This window comes from Grus americana, chromosome 1 (genome assembly GCF_028858705.1).
Source record: "Grus americana isolate bGruAme1 chromosome 1, bGruAme1.mat, whole genome shotgun sequence".
Taxonomy (NCBI): domain Eukaryota; kingdom Metazoa; phylum Chordata; class Aves; order Gruiformes; family Gruidae; genus Grus; species Grus americana.
The window spans coordinates 140,249,058-140,273,960 of record NC_072852.1 but is presented as its reverse complement, the minus strand read 5'-3'; the positions used below and the strand labels follow the sequence as shown (position 1 = coordinate 140,273,960).

The window sequence follows — 24,903 nt, the reverse complement described above, 5'->3', positions numbered from 1 at the left end:
TAGACTGCTGGTTGAATGGAACTGTTCAAGACAAAAACATATATGACTTTAGAGTGAGGTGTGTATTGGGTTTGCATGGCAAGGTTTTGGTAGCAGGGGGGTACAGAGGTGGCTTCTGTGAGACGCTGCTAAAAGCTTCCCCCATGTCCAATAGAGCCAATGCCAGCCGGCTCCAACACAGACCCACTGTTGGCCAAGGCCGAGCCCATCAGCAATGGTGGTAGCGCCTCTGGGATTACAAAGTTAAGAAGGGGGGAAAAAAACCCTAAGGAACAACTGTAGCCAGAAAGAGGAGTGAGAATATGTGAGAGAACAACTCTGCAGACACCAAGGTCAGTAAAGAAGGAGGGGGAGGAGGTGCTCCAGGCACCGGAGCAGAGGTTCCCCTGCAGCCTGTGGAGAAGACCATGGTGAGACAGGCTGTCCCCCTGCAGCCCATGGAGGGGGTTAACAGTGGAGCAGATATCCACCTGCAGCGCATGGAGGACCCTACAGCAGAGCAGGTGGATGCACCCAAAGGAGGCTGTGACCCTGTGGGAAGCCTGCACTGGAGCAGGCTCCTGGCAGGACCTGTGGCCCTGTGGACAGAGGAGCCCACACTGGAGCAGGTTTCCTGGCAGGACTTGTGACCCTGTGGGAGATCCACACTGGAGCAGTCTTCCTGAAGGTCTGCACCCCGTGGGAGAGACGCACACTGGAGCAGTTTGTGAAGAACTGCAGCCTGTGGGAAGGACTCATGTTGGAGAAGTTGGTAAAGGACTGTCTCCCGTGGGAGGGACCCCACACTGGAGCAGGAGAAGAGCGTGAGGAGTCCTCCCCTGAGGAGGAAGGAACGGCAGAGACAATACATGATGATGAACTGACCACAACTCCCATTCCCCATCCCCCTGTGCTGCTGAGGGGAGGAGGTAGAGAATTTGGGAGTAAAGTTATGCCTGGGAAGAAGGAAGAAGTGGGAGGGAAGGTGTTTTAAAATTTAGTTTTTACTTCTCATTGCTCTGATTTGTTAAGTTTCCCAAATTGAGTGTGTTTTGCCCATGACGGTAATTGGTGAGTGATCTCTCCCTGTCTTTATCTCGACTCACAAGCCGTTTATTATATTTTCTATCCCCTGTGCAGCTGAGGAGGGGAGTGGAGTGACAGAGCGGCTTTGGTGGGCACTTGGCCTCCAGCCAGCGTGAACCCACCACAAGCTGTTATTGGAACTTGAATTGTTTTACTTTCTTCTTTTTTTGTGATTTCTGACTGGCTTCGTTGGGTACTAAAACTGACCTATGAAATTACCTACTCAGGTCTGCAAAAGACAGTCAGCTGTACTTGAATTGGAAAATAGCTTGCACATCACATTCTGTACTGGATGAACAAGAGCTGCAACAAAGAAATCCCAGTTATCATGAAAATGACCCAGGAAATGGAAAATGTCTGAAAGGTATACACAACCACACAATCCTTAAGGATCTATGCTTTGTGATGATGAAGATCCAAAAAACTGAGACTGCTATGAAAGAATGACATTAATTTCATAATCCCGACATGATGCTATAACTGCTGGCAGGTGTGTAACTTGGAGTTAGGTTTTTCCAGCTCTTTGTATGTTCCAGGTTTATGTTAACCAAAACCACACCTATACATGTATAGGTAAATGTACACACGCATGGTTTTCTTCTGCTCCACTTGTCACTCCTCATCTGATGATCCACTGCCCTGCAACGTGGTACCGCATTTGCAGAAACAGAAAATCAACTATGCTACTCTTGCAGATAACAATGTCTGTGCTCTGACAGAAATATTTAGAGGAACGGCACAAGTAGCAGCCCTGTCATTTTGTCAGCATTGTCTTAGATTAATTCCTTTCTCCACTGAATCAAAACTAACCTTCCCTAAGATTCTTTCAGAACTAAAAATAAATCTGTGAAAAACTCTCAAATAGTTACCAGAAAATTCCGTATTAGACATGAATATATCAGCTTCACAGATGAAATCTGTATTTTGACCACAGCCTGATATATTGAAGCTTGTCAGTCAGTTCAGCCATATTAAAGTAATCAAAATTCTGTCTGCAATCACTAACGTCTCACAACTGTTGTACATTAACTGGCATGGCTGTGATATAGCCTGTCAGGGAAAGAACTGCTTTGCCAATTGTATATTCATACAACTTCCACATCATCCTTAACCATCACTGACATACCTGTCAACTACTTGATTTGGGAATTAAAAGTTATCTTCGCTGGAATAAACATGTGCATAGCTCATTCTATGTCCAGTGTCCTGGTTTCGGCTGTGATAGAGTTAATTTTCTTTCTAGTAGCTGGTATAGTGCTGTGGCTTGGATTTAATATGAGAATAATGTTGGTAACACATTGATGTTTTTAGTTGTTGCTAGGTAGTTGCAGCACTTACATTAAGTCTTGCCATGGGGCTTACTTGCCTTACTGTATATCAGAGTCTAATGCTCGTTAGTGGCTGCTTTTTGCTTTTGCTGCTCACTGTACTGCTGTGCTGCTTATCATCTGACTGGGAACATTTTGATAACAGCTGTGGTGATGTGCCTGGGCTGGCAGGTGGCCAGGGCATCGCTGCTGTTTCTGTGCTGCTGTACTGGACAGGCTGGAACCCCAGTGTGAACTCGAGTCAAAGGGATTGTGACCTGTGGATGAGTCCACGAGGCAGCAGGACACCCCGAAGCATCTGTGGCCATGGACAAGTCCACACCAGAGCAGGTGTACCTCAAAGCGTCTGTGGCCATGGTTATGTCTGTGCCACAGCAGGTATATCTCCGAAGGGATTGTGGCCCAAGGATAAGCCCATGATGGAAAATATACACCTCAAAGCATCTGTGGCTGTGCATGAGGTCATGCTGGTGCACCTCAAAGCATGTGGCCATGGATAAGCCCACAACAGAGCAGGTACACCCCTCGATGGACTGCAATCATGTGTAAAGCCATGTTGGAGTAGGTTTACTCCTGAAGGCACTGTGACTGTGGGTAAGGCCATGCTGGAGCAGGGATGTCTCTGAAGGGATTGTGGCCCAGGGGTAAGGCCACGCTGGAACAGATGCACCTCAAAGTGACTGTGGATCAGTCTATGCTGCAGCAAGTATACCCCTGGCGACACTGTGGCTCATAGATAAGGCTCCACTTGGAGCAGGTACAACTCTAAGGGACTGCAGTCTGTGGATAAAGCCAAGCCGGAGCAGGGGCAACCACCTGAACCAATGGAGGACAAGCCTTACAAGAAGCATTGCAAGTCCAGCCGTGGACCTGACCTGGAGCTGGCTCTGGTGCCCAGTAACTCCACACAACACACCACCTCTCCTGTCCTGAATGACCACCATAACAGACAGAGCTGAAAGTCAAGGGCTAAATGAACTCAGCGGACATTTTGTGGACATTTTACAGACATTTCATAGGGGTGGTCCATAGACTAAGGGAATGATATCTGTGTATTGTATCAAAGGATGAGAAGGTTGCCGGTGGATAATGAGAATGTATTGGATAGCGTGAGACCTGAGCATGACATAAATGGTATGGAATAAGGGGTGGAGAATGTGCTGGTTTTGGCTGGGATAGAGTTAATTTTCTTCATAGTAGCTATTATGGGGCTACATGTTGGATTTGTGCAGAAAACAGTGTTAATAACACAAGGATGTTTTCGTTACTGCTGAGCAGTGCTTAAGCAGCATCAAGGCCTCTTCTGTTTCTCACACCACCCCAACCAGCCAGTGGGCTGGGGGTGCACAAGGAGTTGGGAGGGGACACAGCCGGGACAGCTGACCCCACCTGAGCCAAGGGATATCCCATACCATATGACATCATGCTCAGCATATAAAGCTGGAGGAAGAAGGTGGCAGGGGGGCACATTCGGAGTGATGGCGTTTGTCTTTCCAAGTAACCATTACGTGTGATGGAACCCTGCTTTCCTGGAGGTGGCTGAACACCTGCCTGCCCACAGGAAGTGCTGAATGAATTCCTTGTCTTGCTTTGCTTGTGTGCACGGCTTTTGCTTTACCTATTAAACTGTCTTATCTCAATCCACAAGTTTTCTCACTTTTACTCTTCCGATTGTCTCCCCCATCCCACTGGGGAGGGGAGTGAGTGAGCAGCTGTGTGGAGCTTCGTTGCTGGCTGGGGTTGCACCACAACAGTCCAGAAACAAGCGCTGCTTTGCTTGAGTCACTTTTTCACACACTGTTGGTCATCATGCAGCACTGCTCTACACCAAACCAAATTTGAACCTTAATTTTTGGAAAAAATGTAGAAATTGATTGAAAAATAGAACCTCACCTGCCTGTTAACTGTAAAAGATGGCCAGAGACTCAGCACATCAAAGTCATCTTATGCCGTTAATATATATGACAATTACTTTTCACTTTTCTGTATTTACCTGTAACTATCTGAAAGATCAGTCTAGTCAGAGAACATTGTAAACTCAAAATGTCACCAGCCTTTCTTACATCTTACACAACACCTGCATGAATTCCATTCTTAATGAAACAAAATTAAGACGCTGTAGAATAAGTCCACAAGGATTACATTAATAAATATCCTCAAAAGATACCAAAGGACAGAAGAAAAGTATCAGATTAAAAAAATCTAGTTATCTGACTGAAGAACAGGTCAGTCCTTAAATGAACTAAATAGTAAGGAGCTGGAGCCACTTCTGTCTAGCTTATTAGCTGCCATTGACCTGGTTTTCTCAAAATTCATGGCAATTCAGTTTGCGTCTCATATGCTGTTACCAAGCAAAGCACAGGTTCCATTACTTCAGTGACCAAGGCTTCCTTTGCTCCCTACAATGACCAGTGAGTATTTAAGTTCACGTCAATTGTGCTTTAGAAAATAGCCTGAAGAAAGTTATCACGTGTATTTAGTTGAACTGAAAAGATAATCAGTTGAACAGTTCTGGCAGTGATAAAAATGTTTACTTGCTTGTCCCAGTAAGAATTTTGCTTGTTTCATCGATAATAGCCCAGCTTCAGCGAGCCCAGAATTCACTTTTTGAAGGCAGGAACAGCGCAAAACTTTCTGTTTCCTTTGTCTTATCTGTTCCAATACCTCTCTGCAACTCTATTCAAGCCAGCTCAGCCACATCACCACAATCCTCAGCAGGTACAGAATATCCACTTAATGGCATCTATTACCTGTGCTATTACATTGCAGCAACTCTTCTCTGTGCCTCCTAACATTTCACCCAGTCTGTCCATCTGGCATTTTCTAAGCCCAGACTAGGGTTTTTTTGTTCGTCTTGTGGAAGATACAGCTGCAAAGTTAGTCACAGGAGTTTGACATGAAAAATGAAAAACACATCCCTCCATTCTTCTTCTTTTCCTGGAGAGTTTAACTAGGCTTACAGTTTTAGGTGGATCTATAAGTAAGAAAGATGCAATTTGAAAAATTTTGCATATAAAAGACATCAGAGGGATTACTAAATAGGCTGGCTGCACAAAATACTCACGTTTTTAAGATGCCTAAAAGAAATTATACCTTTTATTTTTGCTGCTTCTTATTTATTCCTAATATATCCCATATTTTTAACTTTCATCCTTTTAATGCATTATGAAAATAGGGATGAAAAAATCTAAAAATTAAAATATCATTAATGCACTGTAGAGATTGTCAGAACAAACAAGCACACATTCAAAGAGAAAAAATTATAACAGTTAGACTTGTTATAATGACATGTAGTTATTTCACTTTTAATACTTTTTTTTATTCCTCCCCCTCTTCTCTCTCCTCCTTTTTTATTTTTTTCTTCATAAATTATTGATATTTGCTCAAGGAAGTTTAGCATTTTACAGAAAGTTAACAGCAATCCTAGCTTTAGGTATCGCTCATCTTGCATGGCTAAGAATTTTTCTCTAAGCATTTCAGATGTAAACGTAATGGAATACAAAAGTATGAGTTCACACCAGTGGTAAGATTCATCCTCTAGCTTATCTTGAGGTACCTGGTTTAAGCTACTCATCTGGGCTTCCTGCACAATTACTGGAAAAAAAGACATGCATCTTCAGAAGGTGATGAAATGTACCTGTCTTAGAATAACCTGAGAAACTCTCCCTCTCCACTGACACACAGCTGGCTCAGACACCATGCTTCAGTTTCAATGTTCAGGTTAAGTGAGATGAATCCCAGCTGAAAGAACCCACGGGCTCATATATTTGCCTGCACATTTAAAAGTGTATTTGTGCCTAACAAAGTCGGACTACACTCACAGCCACAGAAAACTAACTTGCTGAGTTACACAGCTGCCAACAACAATTATAAAGAATGTCTGGTTTACAAAACAGAATTTATGCACATTTAACTAGTCTTTTTTGTTCTTTTAAAACATATAGAAAAAAGCTGTTCTCCAAGTAAACAAAAGTTTTCAGTACCCTGTAACAGGTAAAATATCTCTTTAGCAGGTAAATAACAGGTAGATTTGAGTAAAACTTGCTAAAGCAAGAGGGATGAAACTGAATCTGTAAGAGAAATTGTTTTATGGAAGGCAGATTAAAAACTTCTACCTTAGTTAGCATTTAGGTAATTCCATAAACGGTTTATAAATACTGAAGAGAAACGTACCTGGCAGCAATTCAGCAGTAGGGAATATCTTCTCCTGCTTCATTTTACTTTCATGTAATAACTCTTCTTTAGTTATTGGAAGATCTAGAACATCTCGAATAATCTGTGCCCCTTCTAGGGCTTTTTTACCCATGACTAAGGCTTTCATATCCCAAGTATAGGTCTTTCCAAAACGCCGACAGATCTCTTCGAACACTACTGTATAGAGATGCTCGGTATCTGCCAAAAAAATAATAATAGAAAGATTAAAACCATGTACAGCCAGCTGAGCAGCCAGTCTTACAAGGAGATCACATAAATGGTCACAGAGTGAACTGTCAGGAGCCAGAGGGCATATCAAAGTGGACAAAATTGCCTCCCTTTATTTGCAGAGAGGAAGCCAGACTTCTGAGATCACCTCAGAGGTACCTAGGTTTTTCAAGCTGACACTTCTGTGTTAAGAAAAAGGTTACTGAAGGTCACAAGAAAGAACTATCTGGACCTGCTCTCTCATCCCCTTTCTTTACTATACAGGTTAGCAAGCAGTGTCTTAATTAAAATACTCTATTTATTTTTTACATGAGAAAGAAGGGAAGGAAATCTAATACTTGGGGGATGTCATTACATATTCCATGTAAATTAAAAAAAAAAAAAAGGATTTAATTATTTAAGAGTGTCTTTGAACGGAAGCTTCAGAGTGCCTTCAAAGACACTACAGTCATTATTACAGTGCTGCTGGCACCTCTACATTTACATGTGATTACTCAAGCAGAACACACCTACTTGTATTTCCAGGGGGTTTCAGTAAGAGTAAACTTCAGGCTGAATTTTGCCAGTGAAATTATCAGCTTCTATATTAAAGGCCTTTTAAGTTTTCAAACTAATTTTTTTTTTTAAATACAAACAAACAATCCTTCCTGTCTTTCCCCCCACAAAAAAAATCTTTGAAAAAAGAAGGTCAATAATATTTAATTTAACACTAAAACAGGGAAGAAAGGTCCTTTCAACTCTTGGCTCCATTTCAGCAAAGACCTTGAACAGGGGCTTTTCTATCAGTCTGTTTATCTTTTTAAGTAGTCTCCTTTGAAACGCCAGCTACTGCTATTAAACCGTGCTTTAATTTCCTTCTCATGCATGTCTTTGCCTTCTGTATCTCTAAAGGTATATTTATCATTATCACTTTAGCAATGAAAGGCAAAAGCAAGGCAAGAAAGTAGTTGCTCTTACGAGATTTATTTAGAGAAATTAGGGACTTCACTTATTAACATGTCCTTTGCCATGTAAAAATATTTTTCATAGGGATATTAACATAGTGAAATTATTCATGCAGACATTGCCTCACTTTCTGAATATATAAGACGTATGCAACAGAGTTTAAACTTTAAGCTTTAACATAGATACTACGAAGATGACAGACTGAAGAAAGAAGAGCAGAGCCCATGACTACAATATATGTGAAGATCTTCCCTGCCGTCTGACAAATGCTTGCCGCTTAACCACAGCAGTCTGCTTATCCTGAGATCAGCAGATGATGAGAAACATAGGGGCCGTTTCCCATCATCACACCTACCATCATGTGAACACACAGCAGTGCAGAAGATGTCCTGCCACCTGCCGGAGTGCCCTTCTCCATGTTTCCCTTCAGTAATTAGAAGGGATGTTGAGCCAGATCAGCTAAAGACTCAAGGTTCTCACCTGGGCTGCTTAACAGGGCAGCAAATGGCTCACAAAAACTTTAGCTTAAAACTGGAAGAAAAAAAATAGCACCTGTACTACTCTTTGCAAATGCTTCTTAAACAATGACACTTACGGAAAACAGTTTAAAGTAATCCTGGAGACCCAGAAAACACACAGGAAAGGTATCACAGTAGAAACACAAACAACTGGACTTTGAAAAGTGTTAATCTGGCTAATATCAGGAAAGAAAAAAACCAAAAAAAACAATTAAAAAATTCCCCAGTTTGCTTGATACTGCCAGATGGTACTCTCTGTAAGCTGAGAAGGTGAATTATGAATACAGTGTTAAAATTTCACAGTTCTCTCTTTCCTTTTACCTGATACACTGAATTTTCTTCTATCTCTTAGGCTCACTAGGTGAAGGACATAAAGTTCTTACCCTAAGTTTAAAATTGAAACTGAAAAATTAATTCTCATCCTATTAAGTAAATCATAGCAAACTAAGCAGAAACAAAACAAAGAATCAAAAAGTGTAATTGTAGAACATGAAAGTTTTCCTACAGGTCTTTGTGATAATTACATGTTAATCTATTTGAAATTGAAAGACTCAACTGTATACCTAAAGATATTCAATTTAATAGCTTCCTATTTAATGCTATTTAATAGCATTTTAAATATCACATACCAGACTTGTGAACAGAATTTTTATTTTTCTTCTTAAAGAAATGCTTAATATTGATGTCCAGATTGCACACCTAAAAATAATCTGTTATGCAATGTTGCAGTTTGCCAATTCAAGAGCACTCACAAACATGTTTGGGTCAAATCTATTAAAATAGTTAATTGTTATCCTATTCATATTGTGTTAGAACTTAGTTTTATCAGTGCTGAGGAAAAAAAAGAAAACACAAACCAAACAAAAACCCCCTCAAACTGGTCAACACACCACAACTGATCACTGCCTACATTTAAATTAAATGCGAGTTAGTCTCACATATTACTCAAGTATTTAAAGCAACATAAATGCTTAAACAAGCAGGATGTCAGAAAGCCTTCTTTCCTTTCCCCTCCTCATTAATTGTCTGTTAAAAGAATTGGCTTACAAAACCTCCAACTTTTCTTTCAAAGACATCACTTTCACTCTGCCTGAAGTCACAGCATTTGGACCTTGGACATTAACTCGGTGGCAATGAAATTATCATCTCAAGATTCATGACCTCTTGTAAGATTCTACATATTTGTAATTCTTGAGAAACAACATGATTTTAATTTTCATGATTGGGTGATAAGAGCATAGATGTGGACATTTTACTTGCTCGAATACACATGTTTCACTACAGCATGTGAATAAAAACTGAAATCTGGGGGGAAAAATTACACACACATGAGCACATGCGCACACACACACACACAGAGCACAAAATCAGAATCTGAGGAGACCATTGCTGAAAAAGCTGCACTTCCTACATACACGTATAACAGATAAGTTCCTTTTGATTGAAGACAAAGGAAAATCTGTATGTCCTCCTTGTAATTAGACAGCAGTAAACAAATATTAAATAACAATACAACTTAAAGATTTCATATTCCCATTGAAATGGAGGAATCTCAAAAAAGTGCTCAACAAATACGATGTAGGCTAGCTTTTTCACCATTGTGACAAGAAATAAACCATAGCACAATTGATTGATCAGAGTTTAAGTATAGCAAAGAATCGTAATTTCAAACTACTATAAATCCGCAATACAATAAGAAGTTAAATTTAATGCACACACATGAATATAACACATCAACTAAACAAAAAAAGCAAGAAGAACTAGAAGTTCAATTCAACTTCCTAATTACAGGTACCTACTGGTATCTTACACACCCTAGTATACAGACATCCACACAGAGCTGACATTAAAAAAGTAACATGGGCGAGACTTGCACCTTACTGCATGAGCAGTCGGATGCCCTACAGCATCCCAAGTGGTAATAAACACATACATTTAAGCAAGTGAATTCAGTCCCAGCTGCTAGCTCCCATCAGGAATACAAGCTGAAAACATAGCAGGACGCACATGGCAGTGGCCCGTTCTGAGAGGGGGAAGGAAAAGCAAGACTTCTTAGCTCCTGCAATTTGCAGTAAATGTATAACCTCAGCTTCACTCTCTTCTGCCTTTCAAAATACTCTTCATCTTTCTAGCTCTCATCCCTTGATATATCTTTTACATGGACATTATCAGCACGACATACTGTCCATCCACTTGCTACATTTCACTGGGAATGAGTGATATTCATTCCCTAGCCACATATCATCTTCTGGTCATTTTTTATAGCAACGCTTCTTCTATATAAAAAACATAGTAAATTCCACTGGTGCTGTTTACAGTGTGTAAAAGCCAGTCACAATAAATACAAATAAACTGACAAAAATGACAGAGACATTGGATTACTCTATTTGTGTTCTGGCACAAAAATATGCTGACACACATTCAGAAAAACCTACAGGTCACTTGGCATCAGACCGCAGTGCATAAATGGAGTGTATGATCTGCTCAAATCACTGCAGAGTCAGAATTAGAAGTGCAGATCTACCTAGGATAGGGGTATAGCAAGCATCAGTGCAGTATCTAAACCGCAGCTTTATCAAACGCTTACACATGAAGACAGCTTAAGACAGAAGATTATGACTTCATGGATGAATATGGAACTTAGTTTTTTCAGAAGGATATACACCTTCTGAATTTATTAAAATTATATTTTTGTAATTCTAAAATAATCTCTAGTTTATCAAGGAGATGAGGTTAGTAAGCACAAAAGCTCATCTTAGCCATAGCTGAGTTCTTTCTTTGAATAAACCATCCCATCTTTGCATCAAGCTTCCCAGATGAAATACACCTTTGATTTACCCTTCTGCTAGGAGTCTAAAAAGAATTTTGTGTACATTCAACATACGCCAGTAAGTCAAAATCAGATCCTTGACACCTAAACTCTGCAAGATTTTTATTTTGATGTGGGACAGAGAAATGGTTAAAGGGAAGAACTTTAATTAAAGCAATAGGTTTCTTGTGTCCATACCTGTGAGGCAGATTTCTGTCCATATGTAAAAGAGAACCACCTTCAGTATTCAATTTAGCCAAATTCAAACACAATTAGTATTTTTTACCAAGATTTTGGCCCAAGATTGAGAAAATCTCATTAGATTTTGTCACCATCAATAGTGAATGAACACACAGATAACTGATTTTTGCTTTTGCATCAGTCTTTCACAATATTCCTTTAATCTTTTTAGGGTATGCAACAGTGTAAGAAGCCATACGAATTACTGAAATGCTCATTTGGGGTACAAGAGATAAATACAATTATAAACCAGAACATAATTATAGAAGCAGAAATTTTTGCTTTGCTTTTTGCAACTCAATTGGTGACATTTAGCACAGTATAAAGCATTAACTTGCAAACAAATCTGTGCAATTGTTGAAATGGTGGGGGGCAATTAACATTCCAGAGAGTATTAGATGTTTCTTCTACTCAGGGAGCTATAATAATAGTAATGACATTGACGTTTTCTCTCATTTCTGGATTTGAAGGTAACACAGGTCTTTCTGTGTTTATTCTCCTGCTACATCAATTGAACAGTGTTAAAGAACACAGGATTTAAACAGAGTAAAGGCAAAGCCAAAATAGCGACAGATTTCCCATCAGAAAGACTAACTATGTCAAATCTTGAATATCCCATGCAGAAAACAGTCAGTGGTCCTCATGCCCACCTACTTCAACACTGGCAAAATCATGAACTCATGGTTCCCTTCCCTCTCTCTCCAGCAGACAAAAGACAGGCTGATCCGCTCTCTGACCAGTTGTGTCAAATCTGTGAGACTCAGGAGTATAACAAATGCTGCAGCACTGCATGAAAGCCAGAGAATGGATGTCTCTCAGTAGGGCTTTGTGCTCTGAAGAGATCTGTCATCAAACTTGCTGCTCTACAACCCCTCTCCCCACAGGCAATACACGCTCTTAGCTTGATCGATTACACAAGTGAACCAATTCTTGAAATATCCATGTAACTGAGGATATGAATGTCAAACAGTGGTACATTCACCACATTTCCAAATGGTATGTGAACTATCACAGAGTTTAGGAAACACCACTGCCAAAATAAAACCCACGTAACTATACACAAACTTGCAAGATCCTGCTGGTGGTTTTGGTAAGCAGGAAAAGAAAAGCGTGGGAAATCAATGGCCTCTGAACAGCAAATTTAGAATGGAACAAGGAACATCCTCTCAACCCAAAGAATAATTCAAGACATTACTATCCACAGTTTATCAATTACAGCTTCATCTCAAAAAAAAAAAAAAAAAAGGAAGAAATAATACATTATGACAAACGACTGAAACATAAAAATACAACAGCATTATAAAAACTGGTCACTGAGGGAGCAATAGACTATGCCACTGAATAAAGCATGGTGCATAATTCATTCCCCATTCTTTTTCTATTCTTACCATTTATTTCAGTGGGAATCTGAGACTTTCTCCTTAAGATATCAGCAGTCAAACAAGACAGACAAAACCAGTATAAGCAATGCAAAAGACTAGCAACTATATAACTGTCAGTGGAACAAGTCTGAATTTGCAAAAATTAGTTTAAATCACCCAGACTCTCTGAAGAATTAGAGCTGAAGGCTCCTGAATTAGCAAAACAATCAGAAAAAAAGGAAAGGAGAATTTGAGGATTTCTTTTTTTTAAATAAATTATCTTTAGTAGACAACTATCTTGCAATTTTTGGCCAAAGGGCAGTCTTGCAGTTCCCTCCCAACATCCTTCCATTCACACTTTCATTACTGTGAAAGCTAGTTTAAAAATGCATGACTATGGCTACCCATGATGGCTAAGAGGAGAAAAAACAGCAGTTTAACAGCTGACCTCAAAATCACTTACAGCAGCTTAGCAAGAGTGGGGATGAGGAAGGCAGGCAACAGAAATTACTTTTTGCACAATAGCCTCAGTGTTACAGCACTAGTCCAGAAAATGAGACTCAGCCTTAGAGTCTACCCTCAGGGCCTGAGTTTACTTCTTGAACATCCCATGAGATTTTTTTATTAATTGTGTTATATACAGAAGTATACACATGTATACATGTAAACCATTTACATGCTTGTGTATATATAAAGCATATACATATATATATTGTGTCTGTATATGTAGTATTGTGTTTTAATGGTAAAAGCTGCCTTTTAAAGAATAAAACTCAGATGAGTGCTAGCCAGTGAATACAAATCAACCTGGAGCCTGTTGACTTAGGGGCTCATTAAAGGGATGTCAGTACAAACCCCTTAGCAAAGAGGGCCTCATGAGGGGATGAGGAACAGGAATGCTCTATTCTTTGCCGTAGTATTCCCTCCATTCCTTCCAAATGAACTTGCTTATGAAGAAAAATGAAATCTAAATTTATCACCTCACAGAGACAACCACTTCAGTCGCTGTCACAGGAGGAAATAAGCACTGCTTTTATGCATGCTCAAAATATCTGAGCCATGCCTAAATTTCAAGGCATGTGGTGCTGATGTACCCAATCAAGCAGGCTGAACTTAAACACAGTATGGCCCATCAAACCAGTCAAATGAAATTCTGCTGCAGTATTTGTATCTTGTACCTTTTGACTGATCTACTCTCATAACCAGTACCATTTAAGTTCATTTTATTGTTACTTGGAAGTTAAAGGAAAGTAAAGCCTCTTAAAATAAATAGCAAACACCAAATAATGGTGACTTCAAAATCCTAAGCTACTTATAAAGAGCAAGTTAAACCTTTTTATGTGATTGATAAACCATAGCTTCCAAAGATAAAGAAAAGATGACTATAATTGCTGAAAATTAAAATTATTGCTTCAAATTTAATTGATGTGCAAATCATTATATTTTTGATTAGCACTTAGAAAAATTCACTGAAATGATCCATTATTCATTTTAGTAGGGAAAAGGCAGAAGTGTGTTATGGAGCTTTAATTTTTGCAAATCTAGTTCTTTTTTTCTGTTGTACTAGGATATTAATATAAGTACACTCCAAGATATCCAAATATGCTACACGGTGATTATTTCACTAAGTCCAGAGAAACACACTGCCACTGGCTAACTCAGACTGCTGTCAGCCTGTTTGCCCTTCTCTGATATGAGACATCCTAATGTGAATTCAAGTTATTGCTAACAGGCTTAAAAAGAAAGTAAGTTTGGTGCTCAAAAAATAATAGCTGCATAGAACTGTTCCCAAACAAGTATCACATATTTGCCCCTCTGGGCTTATATTACCGGGACATTTCTTCAATGGTAGCTACAGAGGAAGCCAAATTCTCATTTTATATGCAAAGAAACATTTTACTTTTATGGGGAGGGGAAGAGGCTTCTGAACAAATTCAAAAGGCTTTTAGTTTACATTAATACAGCGGACATATCCTTAACACTATCTTGTATTCACATATACACCTTATCCTTCTTTTTGATGCCACAGGGAAGTGAAAGAACCATGCAAACACTCTTCTGATGTGGAGCTGTAAACAAATATTCTACCACCAATATGAAACAGTAAAGAGAGAACATGAAAAAGTAAAGAGAAGTCTGCATTTCAACTCCACAGCATGAAGGAACCCTACTTTGAAATAGCAGACCATATATATGACTTAATTCAAAACATTCTAAAACTGTACTTATTAAACATCAACTATGTGACAGAATCTCATTATTTTAAAAATAGAAAAGCTATTGATTCATAGAAACTGCCTGATATGCTTTCTTAGACATTCACGCAGGCCCTTAACCTTTCAAAACAGAACTATGCAAACAGCAGCTGATATGGTGCCTACACAATTTCGCTTGTTGGGCCAAAACCTATGGCTAATAGAGACACAGCTTCTTAAAACGTGTATGACAAGGCCCAAGTCAGGTAACAGTTACGCTGTCATTAGCATATGGGCTACTATAACAAGGCAACAGTATTATACAAGGACTGTTCTCATCCACAGGAGCAAGTAGTAGCTCTGCGAAAAACAGCTTATAGCATGTTCACAAGGCAGTTAGCCTTTCACCAAAGAGGTATCTCTTCTTCTCGATACATTGCTGACAACACATAATAGCAGTTCGCTGACCTAAGAAAATGCAAAACAGTGTTTAAAAAGTTGTTTTGAAATAAGATGTTCCAAGGCACTTGGATAAAACTGCCACACAAGGTAGATGAAACCAGATGAGTCACTATGTTATCAAAGTCACCAGAAGAATAACCAAATATATCTTCTTAATTAAGATATACTTTCTCCAGGAAAAGCTGTAAGAAACAACCTCACTGAACAGACATCCCTGAGCTGTTCTGCTTAACCCACAGCCTAAAACAGCAGCAATGGAAAAAACAATAGTCGGGGGGGGGGGGGGGGAAGAGTCAGAAAACTTTATTTCTCTCTCAAGAAATACCCAACAAAATGAGACCAAAGAGAAAATTCTCTTCAGCATGCCACAGTTCTCTTCTAATATTGATATCCTTATTCTCAGAAAGCTTTTGCTTGCCCAGGAGACTATATATATATATATATATATATATATATATATATATATATATATATAAAAAGACTTAGGCAAGCTGCTAATTCAAGTTGCTTGACTTTCAGTGTTACATGTTTCTAAATCACTTTCTGTAATACTGTCCAAAACCTCAGCTTCCTAAACAGTGGAAACATTTCAAAAGACAGAGTGACTTTAATAGGAAAAAAACCAAACATTATTTTTCCAGTGTGGGCTTGGACAATGTTCTAAACTTAATTGCAGCAATGTGTCAAAGATACTACCACAAAGGAAGTGTAAAGAACTACAGATTAATAAAGCTAATATCTTCCATCCACTCAAGAGCGTCTGAAATTTTTGAAGTCAATCTGCTGATGGACTAATTTCTCTGTGGTGGTAACACTAAGAGGAGAAAACCAAACATCATCAATGCACTTGATTTTCCAAAGAGTGGCTGACCACCTACAGTCAAGATGAAAGCGTCAGAAATACTGCACTACCTGATCACAGTATCTCTTTAACAGTTGTATACCTAGAACTCCTAATCATAATTAGAAACTAAAATACAAAAAAGAATCAGACCTTTGAGATTCATGCAGCAAGCGTGATACAGCAAACTGAAAATTATGTTTCATGAGCTGTAATCACTGTTTGTAGATGAAACCTCAAAACTATGGCATAGATACCAATTTAAGGGACTTCCAACATCACATGATAAGTGTGGACTTCTACCCAGGTGACTGTCACAGGAGAAGACTCAGAAATAACTCAGATCTGAGCTACTAGTTAGTTTACTGAGTTCTAATCAGTAAGTCTAGGTATGTAAAATATTTAACAAATACAGGTGGTCAATACTGTACTATTAACTACGTTTAAAGTTAGTATGGGATACAAAGATTATCGCTTAAACTTACTATATGTATCTTAAATGTTACACACATGCAAAAAATGTCACTTACCAACCCATCTCTGTTTGGTGTCAGGTAAGGGATCTCTCAGCCCTGAGCGGTAACCTTGAGAGGCGTCCCTACTCAACATGAGATCACTGCCACACAGTCAGCTGCTATGGAGGGAGAGCTCAACAGGCCCTGATGGCTGCAAATATCTATAGCATAAAGTGGTTGATTTGTAATTTTCTACTGTGTTAATGGAAAAGCAGGAGGGATGCATCTGTCAGAGCAAGCCACAGGCTTCTCTGAAGTCGCATGACCACAGCCCGCACCTCCCACATGGGGCTAAGGATCACAGCAGAGGGCTATTCTCACAGAGCGCTGAAAAACCTCACATGGTGACAGCAAGAGCTCTCCTACCTCCACACTCAGCAGTAAGCCAGAGGCAGGTCATAAACAACTCCTAGGTCAAATACAGCCTGCAGCCCAAAGCGGGACCACTCAAAGATCGTAGGCTATCACAACTGATGGTACACATCTCTTTGGTGTTTTCTAACACCATGGGTAGAATCGCAGAAATACTGGAAGACTGTAATTTGGTTTAGACTATAATCAGCTTGCTTATAATTGGCATGGTAAAACACTTATATTTGGCCATAGAAGCTTTTATCTAAGGCCCACTGAACCCACTGAGAGACAGAGGTACCTAAATCATAGAATGGTTTGGGCTGGAAGGCACCTTGAAAGATCACCTAGTTCCAACCCCTCTGCCACGGGCAGGGACATCTTCCACTAGATCAGGTTGCTCAAAGCCCCATCCAACCCACAATGCTTTTGTGTTTCTGAGCTCAAACACCATTTGCACTCCAGCACCTGACTAGCAGATGCTGTGTACTGAGGACACCTCATATGGCAAAACGAATTTTCCTTATTCCCAGGAAATTAAGCCAGTCTGCTACTCGACTGCAGTCGGACTGTATTGGTACTAGATCTTTGTATTAATATTCCCCAATAAATTGCCACTTACAGAGTTCAGTATGCAATAACAGTTGTTTTATTTTCTTCATGAGTATTTACGCACTAATTCTCCATTCTGCTAAACAGCTGTATAGTTTTCCTCCCAGTACATATTTGAAATTTTGCTGAAAATCTTTGGCCTCTCTGCACAGATGATGTAGTCTACCTAGTAATATTAGTATATACAATCCCATTAAAAATAGATAATAAGTTTGCCTTTATTAACTGGAAAATCTTATCAGCATATTTTGAGCTAGGCTTCTGTTGTGAAAACTGTTGTACAAGGTTGCATGATCTGCCCAAGAACTCTACATCATATAAAGTCTCTACTTCACATGGCAGATGCAGACTGATTAGGAAGCCTGAAAAACAAACGCAAATACAAGGATCAACTACAGTTCCTGTAACATGTAGAGGAGATATTTCAAAATTAAACATTTGATGCAAAATACCTGTGAAAAGGTTTCAAACCACCTCAGTTTGAAACCACCCCAGGGACCTCCTCCTGGAGAAAAAAGCATCAATCTCTTCACTGCACATGAAAATTACTTTATTTTAGTAGAAGTGCTATAGAGAACACTTAAAAATTTGGCACGCATCAGGTATCTAAAGGTGGATGTACAGGACCCAGTGCCAACTTTCAAGTAAAATATTCTAGCTTTTGAAACTTTTCTAAGTGTGACATTTCCCGGCAGAGAGGTGACTGAGAACAGATTCACCTCCTAGTCCTGTGCTTGGATCAAACTGACCTCGTATTATTTTAGCACATTATGACAATTCTAAACAAGCATAAGGTCTTCAAACATCAAACTCCATTAAACTAAACTCTACTATCTTTTGTTTAAAACAGAGGAAAAATAACAAAACAGTACCAGGGACATTTTATAAAAAGACATAAAACCTATCTACACTACAATCCTGGAAGAATACAGTAATTACAAAAAGGTTCAGACAGAGAATCCCACTAACACATCAGTGAACCCAATTCACATGAGGACTACAGGAGAAATAGAAAGCTGGAAGATGACTCTCCGACAGTAACTATTAAGGTTATATCTTCAGCTATCTCAAAGGGGAGAGGCTGAATCTTATTTTGCTAGAGAGTGGTTCAGGCATAATGGAAATGTTCTGTTATGACTGTTTTGAGTGTGACAGCTTAAAGATATGAGAAACACCACTGTGTATCCTACTAAATGAAATAAAAATTATGTGTTCAGAGACTCAAAAAGTGCAAGAAACTTAAGTTCGTCATTTCATTCTTCTGTATGATTAACGTACTAAAAATAAAAACAGATATTGTGAACAGAACTAGGAGTCATTCCACTTTCACTCAATCTTTCTTCCCTTCTACCTCAGTTCTGCAAGCCGAGGTCAAAGTTTACATCTTGAGACACAAGCAGCTTCACTCTCCTGCGACTGGAATTTAATAAGCCTGACACAGGAGTTACTTTGCGGGTGTGTGTTTAGTTCTACTGCTTGCAAAAGACAGGCAGGCTGGCAAAGTATGTGCTCAATAAGCAGATAAGAGGAGATTTTTTTTACTTTATTTCAAAAAATAGTCCCAACTTCCTTCCCTCCATCCAAAAACTAAAGAAAAAAAATAAAATCCAGTCGCCTGTCTCACTGCTCAGATTTAGGTACAAATCTACTGAAATCAATTAAGTCACAATGATACAAGCAAGAAACAATCAAGTTTACAGTTTCTGAATATAAACACATTAGATAAGGTATGCATATCCAATTCCACAGTAACTAACCTGAAATTAAATTTACAAAAAAAAAATTTCTTTGCTCCATAGCAACAATTTACTATCATTCTGCTTGTAAATGTGAAAATTGTTTTTGAAGGTGCATTGCAGGCAGCTTCGTAGTTAGAAAGCGACAAGAAGTTTACAGAAATTAGGAAAAAAATTAGTCTCTCTGATTAACACCTGACCAGGTACGGCAAAATTAATAGCTAGAAACAATTAATATAAGCATCACTTATGCCACTGTATATAGTACAGTTGAAAACGATTATGAACAGCCATATTCAGCAGTATCCAAACAGATCTGACACACAAAATCTAGAATGAAGTAGATGTTACTAACACCTAAATATGAAATAACTCTGAAAAATGCCATTTGTAACACACACTGTTTAATAAATAGCTTCCCTGACCTCATTTTGCTAATTTCTTTTTGCTAGATCTAAAATCAAGCTTACAATCAGCAAAATAAAAAGTGTCTACTTCATATGCTGAATACACTGAACTGAGCCACTGGAACTTAAATGACTTTTGGACAAAAAGATGAAGTCCTATGGCTATACATTTTGACCCATTACATTTTGGATCTGTAAGAAGGACTGCCATGTCCTAGGCATATAGTTAAAGCTGCATATCCAGTTAAACAAGGTAACTTACATGTTTCCTAAATGTAGGGAAAAAAGAATTAGAAGGTATACAAGTTGCAATAATAATAAAACAGCTAGTCAGCAAAGGCCTTTCTCTTCTGAAGAGAGGCAAATGCACCATAGGCCACATCTTTCTATTAGTCTCTGCATAATAGTTTTCAAAGAGATTGAAAACTTTGCACGAAAATGCAAATCTAGTATCCCACCAACAAGCTGAAAAGCCTTTTGTTTCTTCTGTCGTCTGAAGAGCAAATCTATTAATACAAGAATCCTATTGTATGAAATGTTGCAATCAAAGAAAACAGAGCTGAACACTGTTGAACATGGCTACAGTTTACCCTCTAAAACGTAAAGGGCAGCTTTCGTCACTGAACTTGTCAGAAGCAAAGAGGTTGGAGGTTTTTTTCTCGTGTTGGGTTGACATGGTTCACGGTGGTATTGCTACAGGGCTGCCGGCCTGTCATCACTTCTGTTATGAACTTATATTTTCTAGAGCTTTAAAACTTTGCCAGTAAAAATTAAATAAAATGAAATGAAATAAGAATTAAAGTTGTTTTCTTCAGGAAAGGGATTTCTTCTGACAGTACCCTCTACATTATTATTATTATAAAATCTAGCATGTCTCTTGAGAATATAACTCCCTCCCATGGACTATCAGAGGAGCTTAAGTAGGTCTTGAACTGGAAATGGGAAGCATCTACACTGTCACTAGTGAAGCCATTAAATTGTATCATCATCATCACTCTGTGAAAAAATAATTTCGTTGGTAGTCTGTAATTGTCTCAAAGTCTCCACTATAGAAAATTCAAGTGAGCAATACATTTTTCAAACTTAGACTACCATTAAATACAGTTATACAATACCTGCAATCATTGATCTTTGTAAACTATTTTGCTGAATATTTGATTTATGCTTCTGGGCCTATATTATTGACAAATTTTTTCATAGGTTGGAGGAAAGGAGTAGGTACTGTTATATAAACAGAACTGTAGGATTTTGTAATATCTGTGTCAACTGCTTTACTCCTATCCAAGGAAAGAGCAGTATCTGTAAGGTACACCTTTTTACATCTCTGATATGAACACCACCTACATATTGGGCAACACCTATGTATTGGACACCTTGGAACCACTCATGAGGACAAATATCATCTTTCTGAATGATGCATTTCCATGCTGCGTTCACCTGTAAAAAAAGAATGGTGTGAAAGAACAAGGTTTTGGAGAAAAGTTATTGATAAGCACTATCAAATCAGCTGCCAAGTCAAGAACATTCAGGTAAGATGAAGATTTCAAGACTTTAGTGAGAACATTTTCTAGGTAAATCAGATCAAATCTCAGTTGGGTCTAAACTTACAGAGTATTTTTATTTCAAAGGCAAGCCTGTTTTTAATTCACAGCACAAGAAAACTACTTTAAAGGAACAGGAGAAGAAAAGTAAATGTAGGATTCAAGCCATAAACAATGAATGGGTACTGGAAGTATTTTTCTTATTGTAACTCTTTTGAGATATACTCGGGAATAATGTTAGAACATCAATGAAACCTAATTTCTTATACATACGATTAGAATATAGAGCAGTACATACAATTAGAATATAAAACAGAGAACTGAAGCTCACAATTTCAGTATGCAAGATACTATGATGACAAACTAAATATCTACTGAAGAGTACACAGAGGAAAAAAGTATACCGCCTCCCTATTCTTTATATACAAATACAGATACATTTGGGTCAAACAGGAATATTTCTTTTAGTCCCCTGAAAGCTGCAATTATAAGAGAAGGAAGAAAAAGAAAACATGAATCTATTCCCTGTTGAACTACAGTATTAGAAAAGGGAATGGGTAAAGAAGGGAATAACTTTGATGGTTTTGCTATAAATCTTAGAATATGGCTTTTCTTTTTCTTCTCTTAGTAGAAATTTCTAAGAACACATAGCCATTTCTCAATTAACCAGGGCAATGAGGAGAGAAAAAACACATTAACACACAATTTAATCATCTTGTATTATTGCCTGGAGGAGAGTTGGGGGGAAACAGAAAGATTTATGTAGCGAGCAGCTTTAACCAGTATAATGCAGACAGGTAGCAGCTACAGGCACTGAAATGCCAACTCTTAAAGCCAAGAGCTTTGATTAGGAAAAAAACAAGGCCTAGTTAATTCATAAACTATATAATCCAGTTTTATTGTTAACTCTCTATTATGCAAAGACACTTTGTCAAAAAAATGACATATTTTTAAGGCATTTTTCTTTGACAACTTTAGAGTTACTGAAAAGCCACTATTTTAATAGTTATTTTAAATGGAAGAAATCCTCTCCTTTGTATACATACACACACATGAAAAGACATCCCCTGTATCTCTACAGCTTTATCCAGGAATTGCAGGGTTTTGTAAAGCACTAGAAATTTCCAAACTGAAAGAGTATTATTTGAAAGATTCTGAAGTCTATAAAACAAAAAGATATGGGGGGGCGGGGGAGGGGAAGCATATACAGAAAGCCTAATACTATGATGAACACATCACAGATTTTCTTCTATTTATGAAATATATTTGAGGTAAAAGCAATACTAACATAATATGTTGAAGGAATGATATCCAAGGAATGATAACTGTAGAATTTAGAGCATAGTCTTAGAAAAACCTTAACAACAAAAATAAACATAAAAGAAGGAAATTCCTAATGCTATAACACTTCCTGAGATGCCATCAAAATTCAGAAATTTTCTCAGAGACCAAGATGCCATATGAAGACTGCTATACAAAGTATACTTGCATATACTCCTAAGTATTGGAATAAAGTCTTACATGTTGTTAACACTGCCATTAGTAAGCACAGTTACTTCTGTAGGTCCAACGTATACATTCTGGAAATCATAGGCTATTTCTAAACCCCGGGACCTAGAAGCACTCAGGTCATATACTATTTCAACCCTCATCCCAACATATGTGTAGACTGCCTCCTCTTTCCACCATCCTGCTTTCCATAGGAAAAGAAAGGTCTAGCTGTTTCTAAAGGTATGAAGACTGAGGTAATAGGCAGCTAAAAAACACACCAAAAGTTCTTTAAAACTCTGAATACAATTAGCAGGTATAACCAAAACCTTTTTTTTAATCTATAAAAGAGAACTCTAGGGGGTTTTTAATGAAAAAATGGTAGAATTGGCATTAGTGTAACTACTGGTATAAAGATGCATTTTTTTTTTTTTTTTAACCTAACCCTTAGAACATAGAACTTTAATTTTATCTTGTTATTCCACAGTGTTTCCAAGTGCACATGCTAATTACCTGCTGCCTGTAAAAAGTTCCAAAAGAGGGAAGGGGAATAGTTCACTTCCTTTTTGAAAAAGGCAAAGTCATGACAAACAGTAAACTATGCAAAGTCAACGGTGAGTCAAACATTCTAATAAACTAAATTTTACAATACCATACAATTTGGAATCAACTGCCACATAAAAAGTTTAAGGTTCTAGAACACACAAAAACAGAATAGTAACACTACTTTCTGCTCTTTACTCTTAGATGCCTTCATTCATGGAAAATGAAGATGTTCAAATTAAAAAAGGGAGAGGGATAATATCATAAAAGTATGATCTACAATAATAATAACAATGCAAGTTATTAGGCAGCAGAGTAGCAATTAGATATACTACAATACCTCAGTGGCCCAAATATTTTCATTTTCCTGAGATATGTTCCCTACAAAACACTGGTTTTAATTTTTAAAGACTAGAAATTTATTGCATTGTGATACACTTGTCGTGGCTCCATCTCCCCTGAGCCACAAAGCAAAAAACGTTTTCTTAGTCCAATAATAATACAATGCTATAGAGAGGATTCAGTCCTAGCATAAAAAGATCCACCATTTCACATGGTGTAATTTTTTGCAGTTATGGTCCTGTAGTACAATGATGACATTAACCAAGGTTATGTCACTTCACAGGCATGCATATGTCTACTCTTTTGCCCTGAAGAGACAGGTCAAAAGAGCTTTCTGTATGTAAATTAAAAAATAATAAAAAGAAATCTTTACCATAGAACAATTTTTTCAAGTGAAATTCTCAGCGTACTCATGCTCCACCTTAAACCCATTAATTTCTCCCACTTCAGACTTTCTGATACACTATAATCCCAGTTTCTTCATTAAACACACACATTATCTTTCATTCCATTCTTCTTCCAGTATTAGTGCAAATTTTTCCCTCTTCCTTAGAAGTATTCCCAAATGAACAGTACCAGCATCGAACTCATAAAACATCCCAATCCAATAAAGACACTTCCTCTCATGACTGGTCAGTAACCAAATAAGGGTCTATTAGTTCGCATACATACTCTGTGGCAGTTTACATTATACCCAAATGAACCGATTAAAGCAGAACACAATTTTAAAGACATTACGTTCAAAAAGATGCCCTAACATCAGCCAGCAATTGTGCAAAAGAGAACCTAAGTGAACTAATACATATGCAGAGCAGACAATCAATGCCCAGGACTGAACAAAAGGGCTGAGATGCTTGGCAGTAAACCCAATCAATTCAGCATCCGCAAGCACAGGACTGCTGCAAAGGACTGGCACGTATCTACCCTTTGTAGAGCGAAGGTCACACAGGGGCTGCTGGACCTATTACACCAGGTCAGAGAACATGTATTAACAAGCTGGGAGAATGAGAACCTGTATAATGCTGTACATATTACACAATGCAAAGGTGATGAGTAAATTCCTACAGATGTCAGACAGAAAGACTGGGCTGAAAAATAATAACCTGGGCTTTCCTCTCAGTTGTCTTGTGTTATCCTGGGACAAACTGAATGCAAAAGCTGCCCAAAAGAACCGCACACAGG

The 24,903-nt window shown here is 38.3% G+C and overlaps 1 protein-coding gene across 1 annotated transcript in view; it reads right to left on the bottom strand.

Moving 5' to 3' along the window:
• Positions 1-24,903, bottom strand: part of PUDP (pseudouridine 5'-phosphatase) — a 76,023-nt gene that overhangs the window by 42,583 nt on the left and 8,537 nt on the right. The window contains exon 2 of the mRNA XM_054813501.1: positions 6,567-6,785. Coding sequence (XP_054669476.1) covers positions 6,567-6,785 — 219 coding nt within the window. The remainder of the gene's footprint in view (positions 1-6,566; positions 6,786-24,903) is intronic.